This window comes from Scyliorhinus canicula, chromosome 4 (assembly GCF_902713615.1).
Source record: "Scyliorhinus canicula chromosome 4, sScyCan1.1, whole genome shotgun sequence".
Lineage (NCBI taxonomy): Eukaryota > Metazoa > Chordata > Chondrichthyes > Carcharhiniformes > Scyliorhinidae > Scyliorhinus > Scyliorhinus canicula.
Window position 1 is genome coordinate 8,486,219 of NC_052149.1, and position 20,463 is coordinate 8,506,681.

Consider the following 20,463-nt stretch of genomic DNA (forward strand, 5'->3'; position numbering starts at 1 on the left):
TTGCCACCTCCAAGTCTGATCCCATCTGACCTGACCCTGAAACCATTGTCTTCATGTCCAGCTTTCAGCCAAGCCCCGTAGCTGCCAGCTCACCAACCGATGAGCTCACAGTTAGGAGTCAGCAGGTACATATGAATATATCAATGAGGAGCATAAGGAGGCCACTCGGCCCCTCGAGCCTGCTCTGCCATCTAATAGGATCGTCGCTGATCTGATTATGGTCTCAATTCCACATTCCCACTCGGACACCCAGATCCCTCTTCATCACAGAGCTCTGCAATCTCTCACCGTTGCGATAATAAGCTCCTTCTTTATTCTTCCTGCCAAACTGTTGCCACATCAGACACAATATCAGCTGCCTCCAATCGAGAAGAAAGACATGTTTCAGTGCCTGAAAGTCAGGCTGGAACCAAGTTCCAAACCAGTTCATTCTAATAATAATAATAATCGCTTATTGTCACAAGTAGGTTTCAGTGAAGTTACCGTGAAAAGCCCCTAGTCGCCACAGTCCGGTGCCTGTTCAGGGAGGCCGGTACGGGAATTGAACCCGCGCTGCTGCCTTGTTCTGCATTACAAGCCAGCTGTTGAACCCACTGTGCTAAACCACCTCAGTGTCCATGGTGTGGATTCTCTGCCGCTTGCCGACGGTAGCAGAGTTCCTGATCCGGCAGGGAACCGAGCGTCGGGCTGGCGCTGATCCCGTTTTGATGCCCCGGTCCTCCGTGAGCTACATGTCCCACGCAAATGGGTAATTTGCATTCGATTAGTGGACTGGAGGCCGGATTCTCCAGGCCCCCGTAATACTCCAGGCCTTTCAGACAGGGTTCACGCGGGAGTGGATTGGTATTTCCAAGAGCAGCCCTGGCACGGTTGATCCTGCGGTGGGTCAAGTGTATAATGTAGGCTACCACTAGAAGCCCATTGGTGCCCCCCCCCCACCCCCCACCCCTACAACACAAATCCTGCTTGCCCTAGCCTGCCCATCAGACATCCAACAAGACCCCAACAGAGACCCGTCATCAGAACCCCTCATTGGACCTCCAACAGAGGCACCCCTCATCAGAGACCCTCATCAGACCCCAAACAGAGACCCCCTTCAGACCTCCCCAACAGAGACTCACACCAGAGACCACCATAATATCCCCAACAGAGACCCCCCATCAGAGAGCCCCAGCAGACCCCCAACGGAGACCCACCATCGGAGACTCCCGATCAGACCCCAACAGGGACCCCCATCAGATCCTTCATCAGATCTCCCATCAGACCCCCGAACTGAGACACCCAACATATACTCCCTATTAGACCCCTCCATCAGACCCCCCTATCAGACTCTCCCATCAGATCCCCCATCAAGTGCTTTGACTTCCTCTTTTTCACGGTAGGAAGCACGTATCTGCCTTTGATGCGATGACGGTCTGTCAATCACAGGAAGAGTGTTCATAAACATTGTGGTTAACATCAAAGCAGGGTACTGGAGATGCATTCAAGCGTGAAGGGAAAGATCAATGAACAATCCACCAAACAGTTGTCTCTGGAGTAATAGAACTGTCAATCACTGGCTAATGCCATGTATTGCTGTGTGAAATTGAATGGGAGATATGCATTTAACCTACAGTCAAGGGATTTTAAGCCCTTTGAGGTGTTCTGGTCTTTTGAGAAGCAACAGCTGCTGATTTGAACACCTCTGTCTGAGGCAGCAGATGTTAGGAAAGGGTAAGTGAAAATGTAGTGAATTTTCAACCTGCTGCCTGGACTGCTCTTCAGCTTTCAGGCAAGGCTTTCTGATGTGGGGGAGGGGGGGAGCGAGGGGGGTCTGATGGCAATCTCTGATGGGAGAGATCTGATGGGGTCTCTGTTGCGGAGTCTGATTGAGGGTCAGTAGGGTGGGTCGGGCCACCCTCATGCGTGTGTGCTGTGTGGGAGGTGACCCATTATTCCTGTGGTGATGGGGAGGTATGATGCACCTTCTTGTCAGCAGGGGGGGGGGGGGTGGGGTGGTTGCTGCAGGATTTACGTTGTGGAGGGACGGGGACAAGCCGCTGGACCTGGGTATTGGGCTGCCGGCTCAGAATTGCGGCTCAATGTTGGGTTCCAATGGAATCTTGTGAGTTCCCCGCCATGCATTAATTCTACTCCAGCGGGAGAACTTTGTCTACTGAATGGAGACTCCTGCTATTGGAGGCGAGGGCAGAGGTTCCAATATGAACACATTGGGTGAACTAAAGTGTAGACACCCCCCTATCTCGCCCCATGAGCATCTGAAGCCATTGTATTTGTATATTTTATTTTATTTAGATGGTCAAGGAACATCCAGCCTGACACTGAAGAGTGGGATGCCATTTAAAAACACCGGAGTCGGGAAAAGAAACATTAGAATGAAGAAAAAGAAGAAAGGAGCCATCACAGCAAATTTCTTTGGCACAAAATATCAGATCGGTAAGAAAAATGTTCACTTACAGGTTTGTGTTATGCGCAAGTTGGGAAAATGTCTTCAGTCACTTGGTAGAACAGAACTTGAATTGAGCTGGAAAGAGAGACATGTTGCTGAAGCTTTTCACATTGCATTCATCATGACAAATGCAGGAATACCAAATTTAAATGAACCCAAAAAAAAATCTTTATTAGTGTCCCAGGTAGGCTTACATTAATGCTGCAATGAAGTTACTGTGAAAAGCCCCTAGTCGCCACACTCCGGCGCCTGTTCAGGTACACTGAGGGAGAATTCAGAATGTCCAAATCACCTAACAGCATGTCCGATTGGTTGGCAAGTCAACTCTGATTAGCCGTGGCATTGTCATGGTGAAAACAACAGGAAATTATAGACTCCTCAAGTTCCTGCGTCGTTCCAAAAAAGCACAAGGCTTGAACATACACCTTTTATTAGCAGAGAACAGGTCCCCGTTTCTCAATATATGTCGCTTCTAGAAAACATCACTGAGCTTCGTTTAAATTGATTGTTTGTATGGCTCTCAGCGCACTCAGGACTGTTCAACAAGTGCTGCCCAATCGGGGGAATCACATCTAATTGTAGATGTTTTGTTTCGGGTTTTGCGAGCGTTGCGTGTTCGAGTTACCATGCCGATTACTGAAGAAAAACAAGCAGAAAAATTAACTGAATGCCGGACATGACATTAGAATTACTCTTTCTCCATTCCTTGGAAACAGTAAAGTTATTATAGGTTCACAGCATTGTCCAACACACAAAGTGGCCATTCAGCCCATGGTGTCTGTACTGTCTCTTTGGAAGAGCGATCCAGTTAGTCCCATTCTGGCTGCACTTTCCTCGTAAATTGGCATGTTCCTCCTTTTCAAATATCTGTCCTCTTTCGAAAATGGCTATTGAGTTTACCTCTGCTACTTTTTCAGGCAGTATATTCGAGATCATAACAGTTCTCTGTGTAAAAATAATTCTCCCCAATTCCCCACATTATCTTCAACCTGTGCTCCCCGGTCACTGCCACCCCCGTCCATTTCTCCTATCTATTCGAGAAAACCTTTCAGAATTTTGAATTTAAACCTTCTCTGCTCTATGGAGAACAGTTGCAGCCTCTCCATCTCAACAGGTTACCAAAGTTCCTCACCCCTGGCCCCATTCTTGCAAATCTCCCCCACCTTTCCTAAAGTGTGGGTGCACGCGATGCCAAATCCGTCTTTCTCCATTTTAATTGCCCCACCACTGGTGATTGTACTTTCAGTGGCCTGGGCTCCCAGCTCTGGAATTCTCTCTCTAAACCTCCCCATCTCTCAACCATACTTTCCTCCGTTAAGCCCCTCCTTAACTATCTACCCCTTTGACCAAACGTTTGATTCAAATATGATACAAAGTTGGGTGGGTGGGTGAGCTGTGACGAGGATGGGTGCAGAGATGTGTCGGCGGGATTTGGACAGGTTGAGTGAGTGGACATATGCATGGGGCAGTATAACGCGGATAGATATGAAGTTATCCACCCTGGTAGCAAAAATAGGAAGGCAGATTATTATTTGAATGGGTGCAAGTTGAGAGAGGCGGATACTCAGCGAGACCTTGGTGTCCTCATGCATCAGTCGCTGAAAGTAAGCGCGCTGGTACAGCAGGCAGTAAAGAAGGCAAATGGTATGTTGGCCTTCATAGCGAGAGGATTTGAGTGAAGGAATAGGGATGTTTTGCTGCAATTGTCTTGGGCACTGGTGAGGTCACACCTGGAGTATTGTGTGCAGTTTTGGTGCCCTTATCTGAGGAAGGATGTTCTTGCTATGGAGGGAGTGCAGGGTGGTAAGGGCAAAGAGGGAAGCATGGGGGCCTGGTTGAGGTGGGCAATAGTTAGTGGGAAATGGGGACTGGGGAACTGTGTATGTGAGCCACGTTGGCTGTGTTTGGTTGTTGGTTGGGTGGGTGTTATTTGTTCTGTTGTTTTTTTTCCCTCTTGAAAATTGTTAAAGTTATATATGCCTTAATAAAATATTTTCAAAAAAATGAAAAAAAAACCCTCAATAGCCTAATCCTGCTTTCTCCCCATAACCCTTGATCCCATTCGCCCCATATCTAGCCGCCTCTTGAATGTATTCAATGTCTTAGCCTCAATCGCACTTGAAGTGTAGTCACTGTCGTAATGTGGGCAATGTGGCAGGTAATTCACGCACAGTGACAGCCTACAAAAAAAAAGCAAATGGCCAGAGAATCTGTCTTTATAACATTAGTTGAGGGACAAATATTATCCAGCCGATCAGGGAGAATCTGCCCGCTCTCCTTCAAAGCAGTGCGTCGGGGGGGGGGGCTTTATGTCCACCCGACAGGGCAGACAGGACCTCGGTTGACTGTCACATGGCACTTTGCTCGGCACTGCAGTGAGAGGGTCAGCCCTAGATTTGCGCTCACATTGGTGGCGTGGGACTGTGAACCCACATCCGGCTGATCCGAGGTAATGCTGCGCTGCCAACTGAGACTTGGCTGACAGATGGGGGTTACAGATTGCATCCCTGAGACTGGAGGGAAAGGAAATTGTCAAGCATCTTCGAAGTCCAGGAGATAATATTTCCTGTGATATCCATTTGTAGCGGAAAGCACACAATTACTGTTATGCACTGTCATGGCAGCACGGTAGCATGGTGGTTAGCATTAATGCTTCACAGCTCCAGGGTCCCAGGTTCGATTCCCGGCTGGGTCACTGTCTGTGAGGAGTCTGCACGTCCTCCCCGTGTGTACGTGGGTTTCCTCCGGGTGCTCCGGTTTCCTCCCACAGTCCAAAGATGTGCGGGTTAGGTGGATTGGCCATGCTAAATTGCCCGTAGTGTCCTAAAATGTAAGGTTTAGGGGGGGGGTTGTTGGGTTACGGGTATAGGGTGGATACGTGGGTTTGAGTAGGGTGATCATGGCTCGGCACAACATCGAGGGCCGAAGGGCCTGTTCTGTGCTGTACTGTTCTATGTTCTATGTCTATGACCAGGTTAACAGAGGTGGACTGACTCCTCTTTTTGTCCCACTTTGGAGTTGGTTATAACCGAGTTTGAGTGTAAAACAGAGGCGATATCGCCAATAATATGTATTGAACTGTATTTAGCTTCGTGCAAGAAGTAAGACAGGCAGGTTCTGTAAGTTTTTTTAATAAAAATTTAGAGTATCCAATTCATTTATTCCAATTAAGGGGCAATTTAGCGTGGCCAATCCACCTACCCTGCACATCTTTGGGTTGTGGAGGCGAAAACCATGCAAACACGGGGAGAATGAGCAAACTCCACATGGACAGGGACCCAGAGCCGGAATCGAACCTGGCATCTCGGCGTTGTGAGGCAGCAGTGCTAACCCACTGTATCACCGTGGCACCCAGGTTCTCTAAGTTAACATATAAACAGTTTTATTACTAAAACTCACTTGGGTAAAATGTAAGGTACTAACAAAAGGTTTAAAATGTACAAGTATGACCAACTGTCCACTAATGTTCAAATAGCACCCACTCAATAACCCCAAGCATAGATTTCATAGAACTTACAGTGCAGAAGGAGGCCATTCGGCCCATCGGGTCTGCACCAGCCCTTGGAAAGAGCACCCTACTTAAGCCCACACTTCCACCCTATCCTCACAACCCAGTAACCCCACCTAACCTGTCTGGACATAGAACATAGAACAGTAGAACATAGAACAGTACAGCACAGAACAGGCCCTTCGGCCCTCAATGTTGTGCCGAGCCATGATCACCCTACTCAAACCCACGTATCCACCCTATACCCGTAACCCAACAACCCCCCCCTTAACCTTACTTTTATTAGGACACTACGGGCAATTTAGCATGGCCAATCCACCTAACCCGTACATCTTTGGACTGTGGGAGGAAACTGGAGCACCCGGAGGAAACCCACGCACACACGGGGAGGACGTGCAGACTCCACACAGACAGTGACCCAGCCGGGAATCGAACCTGGGACCCTGGAGCTGTGAAACATTTATGCTAACCACCATGCTACCCTGCTGCCCTTTAAATTTAGATTACCCATTTCATTTTTTCCAATTAAGGGGCAATTTAGCATGTTCAATCCACCCAGCCTGCACATCTCTGGGTTGTGGGGGCGAAACCCACGCAAACACGGGGAGAAAGTGCAAACTCCACATGGACAGCGACTCAGAGCCGGGATCGAACCTGGGACCTCGGCGCCGTGAGACTGCAGTGCTACCACTGCGCCACCGTGCTGCCCACATGAAGGACAATTTAGCTTGGCCAATCCACCTAACCTGCACATCTTTGGACTGTGGGAGGAAACCGGAGCACCCGGAGGAAACCTACGCAGACACGGGAATGAACCTGCAGACTCTGCACAGATAATCGAACCTGGGACCCTGGAACTGTGAAGCAACAGTGCTGACCACTGTGCTATCCTGCCGCCCATGCCGCATGCACCAAAGATATTAAAAACTTGGCCAAGTAACAGGTAATGTCAGGGGAAAAAAAATATTTACGATGTGTCTGGATGCTTGTTCATAGCTGCTGGTTCTCGGGATTGCTCACTGGAGACACTGGTGTTGATTTGGAATGATCCTTTGTAAACTCTCAGTTTGCAGCAATGAGGTCTGATTTGGGGCTGGTTTAGCACCGTGCTGCTGGCCTGCCTTGGTCTGCTTTAAAGCCAGCAATTTAGCCCTGTGCTAAACCCGCCCCTGTAACAAACGTAATAAATCCAATTACAACCTATTTTCCGGGGATGACGATGCACTCCAGCCCCCACAGCGGTCTCTCTCTCTACTCTTTTGGTTGTATCAGTAAAACAAAATGGACTAATTAACAAATAAACCAAGCACAAGTGAATAGCACTGTGGCTTCACAGACTGTGTGGAGTCTGCACTTTCTCCCCGTGTGTGCGTTGGTTTCCTCTGGGTGCTCCGGTTTCCTCCCACAGTCCAAAGATGTGCAGGTTAGGTGGATTGGCCATGCTAAATTGCCCTTAGTATCCAAAAAGTTTGGGAGGGATTATTGGGTTACGGGGATAGGGTGGAAGTGAGGGCTAAAGTGGGTCGGTGCAGACTCGATGGGCTGAATGGCCTCCTTCTTCACTGTATGTTCTATGTTCTATGTTCTAAGTGAACAAACTGGCAGTCCCTTAAAGACGCACTGTAACAGGATCAAAGCTCCAAAGGAAACTTGCCAAATCAAATTAAAATGTAATTTGCGGGGCTGGTGATTCGCTCCAGCCCCCGCAGCAGTCTCTCTTTATAAGTGCTCCAACTCCTAAATTGGACAGTGTCCTTCACCTGTCCACTTCAACAACGTAACTAAATACCATGAATGAGCTTCTTCTTCGGGAACCAGTCTGCAGGCTTAAGCACAGACTGACAGACATTTGGCCTGTCAGGAGTCAGGAAACTGGGAGTATTTCTTTCAAACTCGTTCCAAAACAATTCATGTGGAATAGGTTTCACTATTTTTTTCATTGTGTGATAAAAATGTGCGGGGGAGGGGGGATAAAAATATGTTGGGGGTGGGGGGGGGGGGGGGGGGGGTGCCTGTGATGGGGACTGGGACCTTTGTTTGCCTTGGATTCACAACGAGCATTTGGAGGACAGAGCAGAATGAAGATCCCTCTTCCCCCAACAATGTGGCTTAACCGCAATCTTGGAACAGCACATCCCCACCTCACTGATATGGAACTTTCCATCTCCCTCGCGCCCCGGGAGCTGCACTTCGTGGGGCAGGGGTTGGGGGTGAGGGGGGGGGGTAGCGGCTCGAGCCACAGTGATCTCCCTGTCCTGCCAGGAGGCTGACTGGCACAGGCCAAACCTTATCTGCATAAAACCCTCGCTGCCATCTGCAGTCTCAGAGGCATGGGATTAATTTACAGCACAGAAGGAGGCCATTCAGCCCATTGAGTCCGTGCTAGAGCTCTGGAGAGCAACCCAGTCAGTCTGAACCCCACTGTGTCCCCTTGTCTCGGCACGTTTATTTCACTGAAGTGAAACTATTGTCTCTGCTTCCATCACCCTCACAGGCAGCGAGCTCCAGATCATTGTCACGCACTGTGTAAAAATTGCTCACCCTCACCTCCACCCTGCATCTCTTGCTCAAAACCTTACACCTGTGTTCCCTAGTCCTTGTAACATCATCTAATGAGAACTGCCTTTCTTTATGAACCCTATTTAAAGCTGCGCCCATCAGAGATGACACTAATAATGGTCACAAAGGGCAGTAAATGGAACGGGTTACAGAATAACTCAAAGGGAAATGATCAAAAGTGAAAAAGGGAGGGGAAAAGTCAGCTGAACGTTTAGTGCTCAGAGAAGCATCTTTATCAGTAGTCAGTGCACTGAAAAAGAGGGGTTCCTAAGCCAGCAACACAGGTAATTGTTTTATTACACTTCTGGTAGTATGTTATACTACTGATTGTAGTATATGTTACTCCATACTATTGTTGACGAGGTTTTCTGAATCTTGATGAGAAAGACTCAAAATCATCCAGTAATAACAACAGATTTATTGCATCACTAAAACAATAATTTTGTGAGTTCTTTACTTTAATATTAATACTAGCAATAAGGTAAACAAGATCTAATTCCAGTAACTATGTTTATCTACACTAACACTCTGAATTAATCTATACTCCCATCCTCTCGTCACAATACGCCCAAAGAGAGGCCGGGGAACAGAATGAGCTTGCTTTTATACCCCTGTTAGTCCGGCCCTCTAGTGATCATCTGATTCTACTGATAACACATTAATCCCTTATGTACATGCACATACAGAGATCACTACGGTAATCTAATCGACAAAATCATGGCAAATGCTGGAAATACTCAGGCGAAGAGGCAGCATGTGTGTTGCGAGAGAGAGGAGAGAGAATTGACAAAGAGAAAGTCAGAGAGATTTAGGTGTACAGGTCCACAGGCCACTGAAAGGGGAAACACAGGTGGAGAAGGTAGTCAAGAAGGCATACGGCATGCTTGCCTTCATTGGCCGGGGCATTGAGTATAAGAATTGGCAAGTCATGTTGCAGCTGTATAGAACCTTAGTTAGGCCACACTTGGAGTATAGTGTTCAATTCTGGTTGCCACACTACCAGAAGGATGTGGAGGCTTTCGAGAGGGTGCAGAAGAGATTTACCAAGATGTTTCCTGGTATGGAGGGCATTAGCTATGAGGAGCGGTTTGTTCTCACTGGAACGACGGAGGTTGAGGGGCGACCTGATAGAAGTCTACAAAATTATGAGGGGCAAAGACAGAGTGGATAGTCAGAGGCTTTTCCCCAGGGTAGGGGGGTCAATTACTAGGGGGCATAGGTTTAAGGTGCGAGGGGCAAGGTTTAGAGGACATGTACGAGGCAAGTTTTTTACACAGAGGGTAGTGGGTGCCTGGAACTCACTGCCGGAGGAGGTGGTGGAAGCAGGGACGATAGCGATGTTTAAGGGGCATCTTGACAAATACATGAATAGGTTGGGAATAGAGGGATATGGACCCAGGAAGTGTAGAAGATTGTAGTTTAGTCGGGCAGCATGGTCTGCACGGGTTTGGAGGGCTGAAGGGCCTGTTCCTGTGCTATATTTTTCTTTGTCCTTTGTTCTTTATCAATGTCAATGATCTTTCATCCACCCGAAAACCCTGTTTCTCTCTCCATGCTTGCTGCCTGACCTGCTGAGTGTTTCCAGCACATTTTGTTTTCCTTTCAGGTTGCACAGAGCTTTGTAACCTAACAGACTGCCTGGATGGATGTGACAGAGGTCCTCGGTTGCCTGAGGTGAAAGATCAGCTATTGTTTCACCGAGTAGTGAATAGGTTTGTTTGCAGCACTGACGCTGTCACCAGCTGTTGCTTGGCAGCAGTTTTCCACACGTGGGTTTTGCCTTTTTTTTCTTCTGAGATTTAGAAGTGAAGAACAGTGGACCCAGCTGGTCTTGTCGTACACCCTCGCTGCCCTTATTGTGCAGTTTGCACAATATGATCCCTTTGGAACTTGCAGTCACTTTCGGCAGCACGGTAACACAAGTGGCTAGCACTGTGGCTTCACAGCGCCAGGGTCCCAGGTTTGATTCCCCGCTGGGTCACTGTGTGTGGAGTCTGCACGTCCTCCCCGTGTCTGCGTGGGTTTCCTCCGGGTGCTCCGGTTTCCTCCCACAGTCCAAAGATGTGCAGGTTAGGTGGATTGGCCACGCTAAATTGCCCTTAGTGTCCAAAAGAAAAGGTGAAGAGGGGTTATTGGATTATGGGGATAGGGTGGAAGTGTGGGCTTAGGTGGGTCGGTGCAGACTCGATGGGCCGAATGGCCACCTTCTGCACTGTATGTTCTATGTTCTCCTGTCAGACTGGAGACAACCAAGTTTATTAAGGTAAGTAACTATTTACAGAGAGTGAAGTAAACGCTACCTTTCTCCACGACTCCAGATTCCAGGAAATCCCGTGCTCAGCCTCAGGATTCGCACGGTCTGGCCAGATTGGCCGAAAGGGTCACATGTCCACCGATAACCCGCCCCTCAAAGGGGCATGCTGCCTCAGAACAATGGGAAGGCCTCTATTAGTCAATGTTGTCCAATAGCAAAGCAAGGAAGCTAGTCACAGATCCCCTCCGGTGCAGAAGGAGGCCATTCTGCCCATCGTGTCTGTGCCAGACCTCCGAAAGAACAGCCCACCCTCGGCCCACTCCCCCACCCCATCCCCATTGCCCCGTAACCTCATCTAACCTTTGGATATGAAGGGACAATTCAGCACAGCCAATTCACCTAACCTGCGCATCTTTGGACTGTAGGAGGAAACCGTAGTGCCCAAAGAAAACCGACACAGACACGGGGAGAATGTGGCAACTCCACACAGTTATCCAAGGTTGGAACTGAACCAGGGACTCTGGAGCTGTGAGGCAACAGTGCTAACAGCTGTGCCACCCTGGTCAGTGGGCTCACCGAGCATCCGCACATATGATTTCTCTGATTGTGCCCCCTTTAGGAGCAATGTCCCACTCCTCTACAGTTGTTCGAGAATCAAGATTTTATTACTGACTTCCAAAATATCAGCACAGACGACTGAAAATTAAAGAAAGACTTGCATTTGCTTCCATCGGCAGAGGGGTCGAGAATCAGATGACACCAATTTATTAATTGGCAAAAGAGCCAGCAAGTGGTATGTTGGCCTTCATTGCGAGAGGATTTGAGTACAGGAGTTGGGATGTCATGCTGAAGTTATACAGGGCCTTGGTGAGGCCACATCTGGAATATTGTGTGCCGTTTTGGTCTCCTTATCTAAGGGAGGATGTTCTTGCTGGAGAGGGAGTGCAGAGAAGGTTTACCAGACTGATTCCTGGGATGGCGGGACTGATGTATGAGGAGAGATTGAATCTGTTAGGATTGTTCTCGCTGGAGTTTAGAAGAATGAGGGAGGATCTCATAGAAACCTATAAAATTCTAGCAGGACTGGACAGGGTCGATGCAGGAAGGATGTTCCCGATGGTGGGTGTGTCCAGAACCAGGGGTCACAGTCTGAGGATACGGGGTGGACCATTTAGGACAGAGATGAGGAGAACTTTCTCCACCCAGACAGAGTGGTCGGCCTGTGGAGTCCGTTACCACAGGAAGTAGTTGAGGCCAAAACATTGTATGTTTTCAAGAAGCAGTTAGATATAGCACTGAGGGCGAAGGGGATCAAAGGATATGGGGGGCAAAGCGGGGTCAGGCGATTGAGTTGGAAGATCAGCCATGATCATAATGAATGGCGGAGCGTGCTTGAAGGGCCTAATTGGATAGGCACCTGAAGAGAGAGGTTTGGGGGGTTGTGGGAAAGGGTTGGGACGTGGGATGAGCTGATATGGACTTGCCGAGAGCTGACACGGACATGATGAGCTGAACGGCCTCTTTCTGTGCTGCAGCCAATCTATGATGGGCTAGAGAAGTTGGGACTGTTTTCCTTGGAGAAGAGAAGGTTGAGGGGAAATTTGAGAGAGGTGTTCAAAATCGTGAGAGGCCTGGACAGAGTAGATAGGGAGAAACTGTTCACCTTGGTGGAAGGATTGAGAATGAGAGGGCGCAGATTTAAGATAGTTGGTGACAGAAGGAATGGCGACATGAGTGAAAAAGATTCCTACGCAGCACGTGGCTAAGATCTGGAATGCGCTGCCTGAGAGAATGTTGGAGGCAGGCTCAGTTGAGAGATTCAAGAAGGAATGATCTGAAAATGAAGAATGTGTAAGGCTACGGGGGAATGGCACGAGGTAAATTGATCACTCAGAGATCAGCACAGACGTGAAGGGCCGAACGGCCTTCTCCCGTTCTGGAACCATCCGTAGATTCTATGGTTTGTATCGCGCCTTTCACTTTCTCAGGACAGCCCCAGCGCTTTTGAGGAGTCATCGCTGTTCTAATGCAGAAAGCACAGCAACCAATTTGCACGCAGCGAACTCCCCAAAAACAGGAGGGTTATGGGTTTTGTCTTGGTGATGTAGATTGAGGGGTAATACCAGGCCAGTCCTCCGTCTGCGCTGTGCCGGTTGCTCAGGTGCTGAGCGGTCTCCTTTGCTGCCATTATAATCAGGAGGCAGTGTGCATTCGCCGCCAACCAGTGTCCCATCTCTGAGCCCACACATTGTGTATCTGAGCCTGACTCCGTAGAGAGCTGAGCGCACAGGCCCGGGCTGACACTCCAGGGCTGTGCTGAGGGAATGCTGCGCTGTCAGAGATGCTGGCCGGATTTCTCCGTTGGGAAGCAATTTTCCCGTCGGCAGCGCACCCCCGCCAGTGGGATTCGCGGCGACGTGGGGGTGTTCACAATGGGAAGTCCCATTGACAAATGGCGGGAAGATGGAATCACGCCGCCAGCGAACGGCCAAGGAAAAGGCGGCTGGCAGACCGGAAAATCCCACCCGCTGTCTTTTGGGATGAGATATAAAACTGGCTGTCCACTCAGGTGGTTGTATAAGATCCCCCGGCACTGAGTAATGGGGGGATTCTCTCTGGAGTCGCGGCCAGTAGTCCTATCGGATTCAACATCACAAAGACTACCCACCAATGACATTGCTGCCTGTGGGACCTTGCAGTGCACAGATTAACTGCTAAATTTCCTACACCACAGTAGTGAGGACGCTTACAAAAGCACTTCATCTTCCGTGAAGCTCCTTGGGCTGCCTCGAGGATGTGGAAGGTGCTATACAAATGCAATTCTTTCATTCCATCTGGATGCCCGCCACCTGCCACGTTGGATAAATTGCTTTCAGTGTCACTGGGAGAATTGTCTTGGAGTCTCAAAGATAGACTGTTTACAAAAAATGTGTTACTCCGCCTTACTTAGGGGGTCAGAGAATGGGGGGTGGGGGGGGGGGGTTAGCGGGGGAGTATTCTGACTGTCGTATTTGTTGAGCATTAGGCTTTCTAGCAGCAAGGAGCAAGTAGAAAATGTGGCCAAAGTGATAAATATCTGTTGCTCCCATGCGCATGAGATAACTTCCCATGGACTCTGCCAACTCTGGTGGGGTATGCGCGGAGGTCTGGGGGGGGGCGGCAGAGTTACTGCTGGGATCCGGGACCTGTGGTATCTGCCTGTCCTTCCCGCACTCTCACCCATTGCGATTTAACAAAGACTGTGTTTATTTGTCCCACGCCACTAGGTGGAGCATTTCCTGTGCATTTGTGGTGTCAATCTCACTGACTGCATTAAAACAAACAAGTTGGCTTGACACAGACTAACAATACTGTGCAGTGCAGTCCTGAATCAATTGCAAGTTCCTCTGCCCACAATATCTTCAGTTATTGACTATTCCTTCCGTAGAAAAGATTTTGACAATTCAGTGAATGATGTGGTTAGATCAAGAAATTTCAGCAAATGAGATTCCCAACTTCCAATTAAGTCCCAGACTGTGGGGAACTCATTGTAATTTTTTTTTTGCTGGTTAAAAATCAATCAAAAAGCATCGTGAATAAAATACTTGAAAATAAATGCATTATCTCATGTGCGATTCAAAGCAACATCCCTGGGATTAAGGTCTGAATATCATCCAGTGAGCTGTCTGCACTGTCAGGGGTCCCCTGTGTTGTGTTTAATGGCTCCCCTGATCATGAAGACATGCATAGAACATAGAAAAATACAGCACAGAACAGGCCCTTTGGCCCACAATGTTGGCCGAACTTTTATCCTAGGTTAAGAACAAATTAATCTACACCCCATCATTCTACTGTAATCCATGTATCTATCCAATAGCCGCTTCAGCAATAATAAGTATTTATTATTAACACATGGGGAGGCAACCAACCGACCTATGTACAGGCAAAGATATTGAGGTTCCTTGAGAGCGACTGTCAAATGCGACTGTTCGACTATCCGTCCCGCGAGGGCTCGTTTAGCTCAGTGGGCTAGACAGCTGGTTTGTGACGCAGAACAAGGCCCAGCAGCGCGGGTTCAATTCCCTGTACCGGCTGAGAATTCTGAATTTTCCCTCCGTATATTCGCAACAGGCGCTGGAATGTGGCGACTAGGGGCTTTTCACAGTAACTTGATTGCATTGTTAATGTAAGCCTACTTGTGAAAATAAAAAGATTGTTGTTATTATTTAACTGCCGAGTCTCGTCAGTCACCTGATTGATGTCCACCTCCACCTGGTGGCAGGAGGTAGTAATAACTGTCAATACATGCACTGATGACCAGCTTTATACAGCTCTGTACAGTTATATACACATATGCATATCACCTCACATGCAGAAAGTATGATGCACTGGCTGCATTTATAAAGACTCGTTTCTTTTGTTTATTTTCACGGTCTGGTTTATTGGACATTGTGACAAGTTAAATAGTGTTCCGTGTGTGTGGGGAGGGGACTGGGTTTGATAACTCTGTGGATGTAGCTATTTGTCTACCTTGCGACCGTTGCAGACCCTTTAATAATAAACCCATTGTCAGTCAGAACACTAACGCTCAGTCGATAGTGATGTAAATAGGCAGCTTGTGACAAAACTGGATTTCGCGCAGTGATCCCGTTTTGTCGCCGGCGTCAGGAACAGTTGTACGTGCACCGGCCCCAGCAGAGTGGTGGGGTGGGGCGGAGGGGGGTGGGGGGGAGGGGGGGGAGGGGGGGGGAGGGGTGTGTGGGGGGGGGGGAGGGGGTGGGGGGGGGAGGGGGGGGTGGGGGGGGTGGGGGGGAGTGGGGGACGGTGAACAACTCATCCTGCCCAACTCTCGGTTATCACCGGGTGTTACAGTGCCCGGGCAGTGAACAACAAAAGGAGGCCCTGATCCAGTTTCCTGCACTCTCCAGAAAACCCCTGACCGCTTGCTGGGAGACAATTGCAAATGTTCTCCTTCACCCATTGAGAAATGTTCAACACGATGGCTACATCAGCTGCTTCAGTATTGCAGAGGCACCCGTACAGCAGTCAACAGCGGGGCACCTGGCTGATTTCCTACCATCCAACTCGAGGGCAACAGAGGTCTAACCCAGCAACATCCATCCCTTCCTGCCCTGCAGACTGAGGTGGATTGATTGAAGCTGTTGTGGATTGACTAACCCAGTGCAAGTCATACATTCAACTTGGAAACTATTTGGTCTGTCCTACCCAGCTTCTTATCTCTTTAACAGACTGAACCCTGGCGTGTAGATTTGTAATATATATCCTGTATTATGTGCACTTATTTCTCTATCTGCCAGGCACTGGTTAAAACCTACCTCACTGACCAAGTTTTTGGTTCTCTTTTTCCATTTGTTGTTGGAATGTGGGTGTCTGTCATTCGTTAGGCCAGTGGTTGTGATCTTCCTTGTGAAGTCACTCAAGGTGGCTGAAAGTCGTAGTGCTGACAAAGACCATCAAGCTACGTATTTCAAACAGAGCTAGATTATTTACACTACTTTAATTACTTCACACATATTACTAAGTAATAGCTAAGGAAAGAACAGTATTAGATCTATGCTACAGAAATCGATAATATCTCTGAAGTATAACTAACACCCGTCAGCAGGATTCTCTGCCGGCGGGATTCTCCCGTTTTGCCGGCACCAGGAGTTTCCCGATGGTGTGGGGCTGCCCCACAATGGGAAACCCCATTGATCATCCCGGCGTAAGGGAGACTCCCGGCGACGGGTCGAGGCAGAAATGTGGCGCGTCTACCTTTCCCCGAAACGTCTCTAACACCTTTGGTCAACCTTCTCTCAGAAATCTAGGAGGCGCGGTGGCCAGGATTCTGTGAACCTCTGCGCGTGGGGGCGGAGAATTGGGCGTCAGGCCCGTGCTCGGGGGCTGGAGAACTGCCGTCATTGAAAGAGGCCCCCGCGGCGATTCTCTGCCGGCAACTTGCCGAGTTCCCGCCGGTGTGGTTCACTCATGGTTCCACCTGGCAGGCACCTGGAGTGGCAGCTGCGGATGCCCTGGTGGGGAACAGGGGGGGGTTCCGTCACCGGGGAGGGGGGGGGGGGGGGCCTCCAGGACAGCCAGGTTCGTGATCGGGGGGCGTGATCTTGGGGGGGGGGGGGGGATATTCTCGGTGCCAGTCCGCTGTGTGGGCCCGCAATGTTGCACGATCCCCTGGCCAGACGTGCAGTGCCCTGTATCGGCAGCCGGAGTTCTGGTTTTCCAGGTAAGTCCAGAGTGATTCATGCCCGTTTTCTCGCAGGCGTGGGGACATAGCCCCATTATCAGTAGAATTCCGCCCTCATATGGCTATTCTATGGTGCCATCTAGTGTTGAGATACATGAACATCATCTTGTTAACCCTTTGCACTCCTTGCATTATATATATCATTACATTGGTGTGCTTCTTGAACCCCTGCAGTCCCTGTAGTGTAGGTGTACCTACTCTGCTGTTAGGGATGGAGTTCCAGGATTTTAACCCAGCAACGGTGAAGGAATGGCGATAGATTTCCAAATCAGGATGGTGAGCGTCTTTGACGGTAACATGGCGTTCCCATGTTTCTGCTGCACTTGGCCTTCTAGATGGTGGAGGGAGAGGGTTTGGAGGGTGGTGTCGGAGGACCATTGGTGAGTTCCTGCAGTGCGATGGTGCCACTGTGCGTCGGTGGGGAGGGAGTGAATGTGGAAGGTGGTGGATGGGGTGCTGGTCAAGGAGGTTGCTTTATCCACGCCAAGCAGGACAAATCTAATCACTCCAATTACTACCCCATCAGATCTGGAGGAGTGCCGAGATCGTAGAGAGTTGTAGGGCTGGAGGAGGTCACAGGGTATCTTTAGACAGATACATGAATGGGCAGGGAGCAGAGGGATACAGATCCTTAGACAATAGGCGACAGTTTTAGATAGAGGATCTGGATCGGCGCAGGCTTGGAGGGCCGAAGGGCCTGTTCCTGTGCTGTAAATTTTCTTTGTTCTTTGTTCTTTGGGGGAGGTCAGGGAGAGATTCAATCGAAGGGATGAGATGTTTAAATTAGCTACGTCACTGGTTTGGATGACAGCGTAGGTACAGTGAGTGCAGCTGTCAGCTGACTGACTGACAATAAGAGGCCACTGTTGATTTTATTTTGCAGTGCGTTTAGCGATAATGGAAGCAGGATTTGCTCGAGCGCGAGAGGAAGATGACACTGCCAATCTGATCTGGAATGATACAGCTGTACAGCAGGAGAGGATTGCCGATCTGAGGAACTATCAGGTGAGGGGGCTGAGATATCAGATTGCTTTGCCATTTTTTATTGCCTTTCCTCCCACCCTCCACTCTTCACTTCTCCATTCTGAGAGGTGCTGATTCCTGCTGGGGCACCGCTCGACTGGCGCCAGTCTCCTTTCTGACTCCCGTCCAAGTGGGAGTCAGCTATGTGGTTTCAAACTCCAGGCAAGCGTCCTTCGTGTACCCTCGGAAACCCTCAAAAGAGGTGGCTGGCCTCTCTCGATCTTTGGTCAGCTGTTGGGTTGACATGTGAGTTGAGAGAAGCTCAGCTGTTTGGTTGACACGTTGACCCTGGTTTGTCCCATCTTGCACAACACCTGTTGGGGGAGACGGTGGTACAATGGCAACGTCACCAGTTATTAATCCAGAGGGGCAGGTTGATGCTCTGGGACACCGGTTCAAATCCCACCACACAACTGGTGGAATTGAATCATAGAATCATAGAATTTACAATGCAGAAGGAGGCCATTCGGCCCATCAAGTCTGCACTGGCCCTTACAAAGAACACCCGACTGAAGCTCACGTATCTACCGTAACCCAGTAACCCCCACTTAATATTTTTTGGACACTGAGGGGCAATTTAGCGTGGTCAATCCACCTAACCTGCACATCTTTGGATTGTGGGAGGAAACCGGAGCACCCGGAGGAAACTCACGCAGACACCGGGAGAACGTGCAGACTCTGCACAGACAGTGACCCAAGCCGGGAATCGAACCTGGGACCCTGGATCTGTGAAGCAACTGTGCTAACCACTATGCTACCATGCTGCCCCAAATTCAAATGTAATTAATGAATAAATTTGGAATTGATAACCATTTTCAGTGATGGTGGCCAAGCCAGCTCTCAAAAGCCCATCTGGTTTACTCCTTCAGGGAAGGAAATCTGTCCACCTTACCTGGTCTGGCCTAACATGTGACTCAAGACCCTCAGCAACGTGGTCAACTCTTAACAGCCTCTAAAATGGCCGAGCGAGGCACTCGCTCTGTTATACCGTCATCTGTTATAATCCTCAAATCTCTGAAAGGGTGGGGGAAGCAGATTTAAGTGGGGTACAACCAGCAACCTCCCCCTCACTCTGGAGATCAGAGGTTTATTGGACTGGTTAGTAGTGGAGGGAAAGAAAGACTTCCGTTAGTACAGCGCCTTCAATACATCAGGACGTCACAATGTCTTCTACAGTCAATGAAATATTTCTGCGGCATCGTCACTGTTGTGGGAGATGTAGCAGCAAAGTTTCGCAGAGCTAGCTACCGCCGACACCAATGAGATAAGTCATCAGGTGATATATTTTGACGATGTTGGCTCAGTGATAACTATTGGCGGGGGAAGCGTTGTCTTCAAACCACAAAGGAAAGTCCATCTGAGATGCCAGTTGCGATCACTGTTGAACATCAAAAGTGAAGGATGGCACCTGGGGATCTCATAGAGACTTAGAATATTCCAATGGGACTAGACAGGGTAGATACAGGGAAGATGTTACCAATGATGGGTGTGTCCAGAACCAGGGGTCACAGTCTGAGGATTCAGGGTAAATCATTTCGGACAGAGATAAGGAGACATTCCTTCACCCAAAGAGTGGTGAGCCTATGGAATTCATTACCACAGGAAGTAGTTGATGCTAAAACTTTGAATATATTCAAGAGGCGGCTGGATATAGCACTTGGGGAGAATGGGATCAAAGGCTATGGGGAGAAAGCAGGTTTAGGCTATTGAGTTGGATGATCAGCCATGATCGTGATGAATGGCGGAGCAGACTCGAAGGGCCAAAAGGCCTCCTCCTGCTCCTATCTTCTATGTATTTATTTAGCTGTAACAGTGCAGCAGCACTCGCACTGGAGTGCTAGCCTGGAGTTTGAAATCAAGTCTCCGAAGCCAGACCTGAACCCACAACCTGCAGGGGTAAGAGCAATGCCCATTGCCATTGGGCATTACATCACAGTCAGGCCACACCTTCCCCTTACCCAATTTCCACTCATTGGGCTGAGGTCAACTGTACACCGTTACATGGAGTGGAGGTGGTGAGGGGGTTCTGTTGGTTGGGGTGGGGGGGACCTGCAGTGGCATGGTGGGTGGTTGAGGAATATGCCAGTAGCTCCTCATTAAGATTACTTAATCAGTCACAGACTGGGAAATAAACCTGGACCATACCTACCCTTGCATCCTTATGCAATCTCCTAAAGCTAGAACAGCCACAGGGTTATGTGTGGAAGCCAGTTATGTCAGTCAACCCAGTCTCTCCTCGTCTGGCAATCCTGCCATCCCAGGAATCAGTCTGGTGAGCCTTCGCTGCATTCCCTCTATGGCAAATAGGTACGGAGTTCAAAAACTGCACATGATAGGCCAGGTATGCCCTCACCAAGGCCCTGTACACCTGCAGCAAGACATCCCTGCCCCCGTGCATAAGTCCTCTTGCAACGAAGGCCCAACATACA

General features: G+C 49.2%; 1 protein-coding gene across 8 annotated transcripts in view; it reads left to right on the forward strand.

Moving 5' to 3' along the window:
- The window catches only part of ttll7 (tubulin tyrosine ligase-like family, member 7), a 302,308-nt gene that overhangs the window by 134,606 nt on the left and 147,239 nt on the right, over positions 1-20,463 (forward strand). For all 8 annotated transcript variants that reach the window (XM_038793673.1, XM_038793671.1, XM_038793677.1 and 5 more), the window contains 2 exons: positions 2,296-2,436; positions 17,895-18,016. In XM_038793673.1, coding sequence (XP_038649601.1) covers positions 2,296-2,436; positions 17,895-18,016 — 263 coding nt within the window. The remainder of the gene's footprint in view (positions 1-2,295; positions 2,437-17,894; positions 18,017-20,463) is intronic.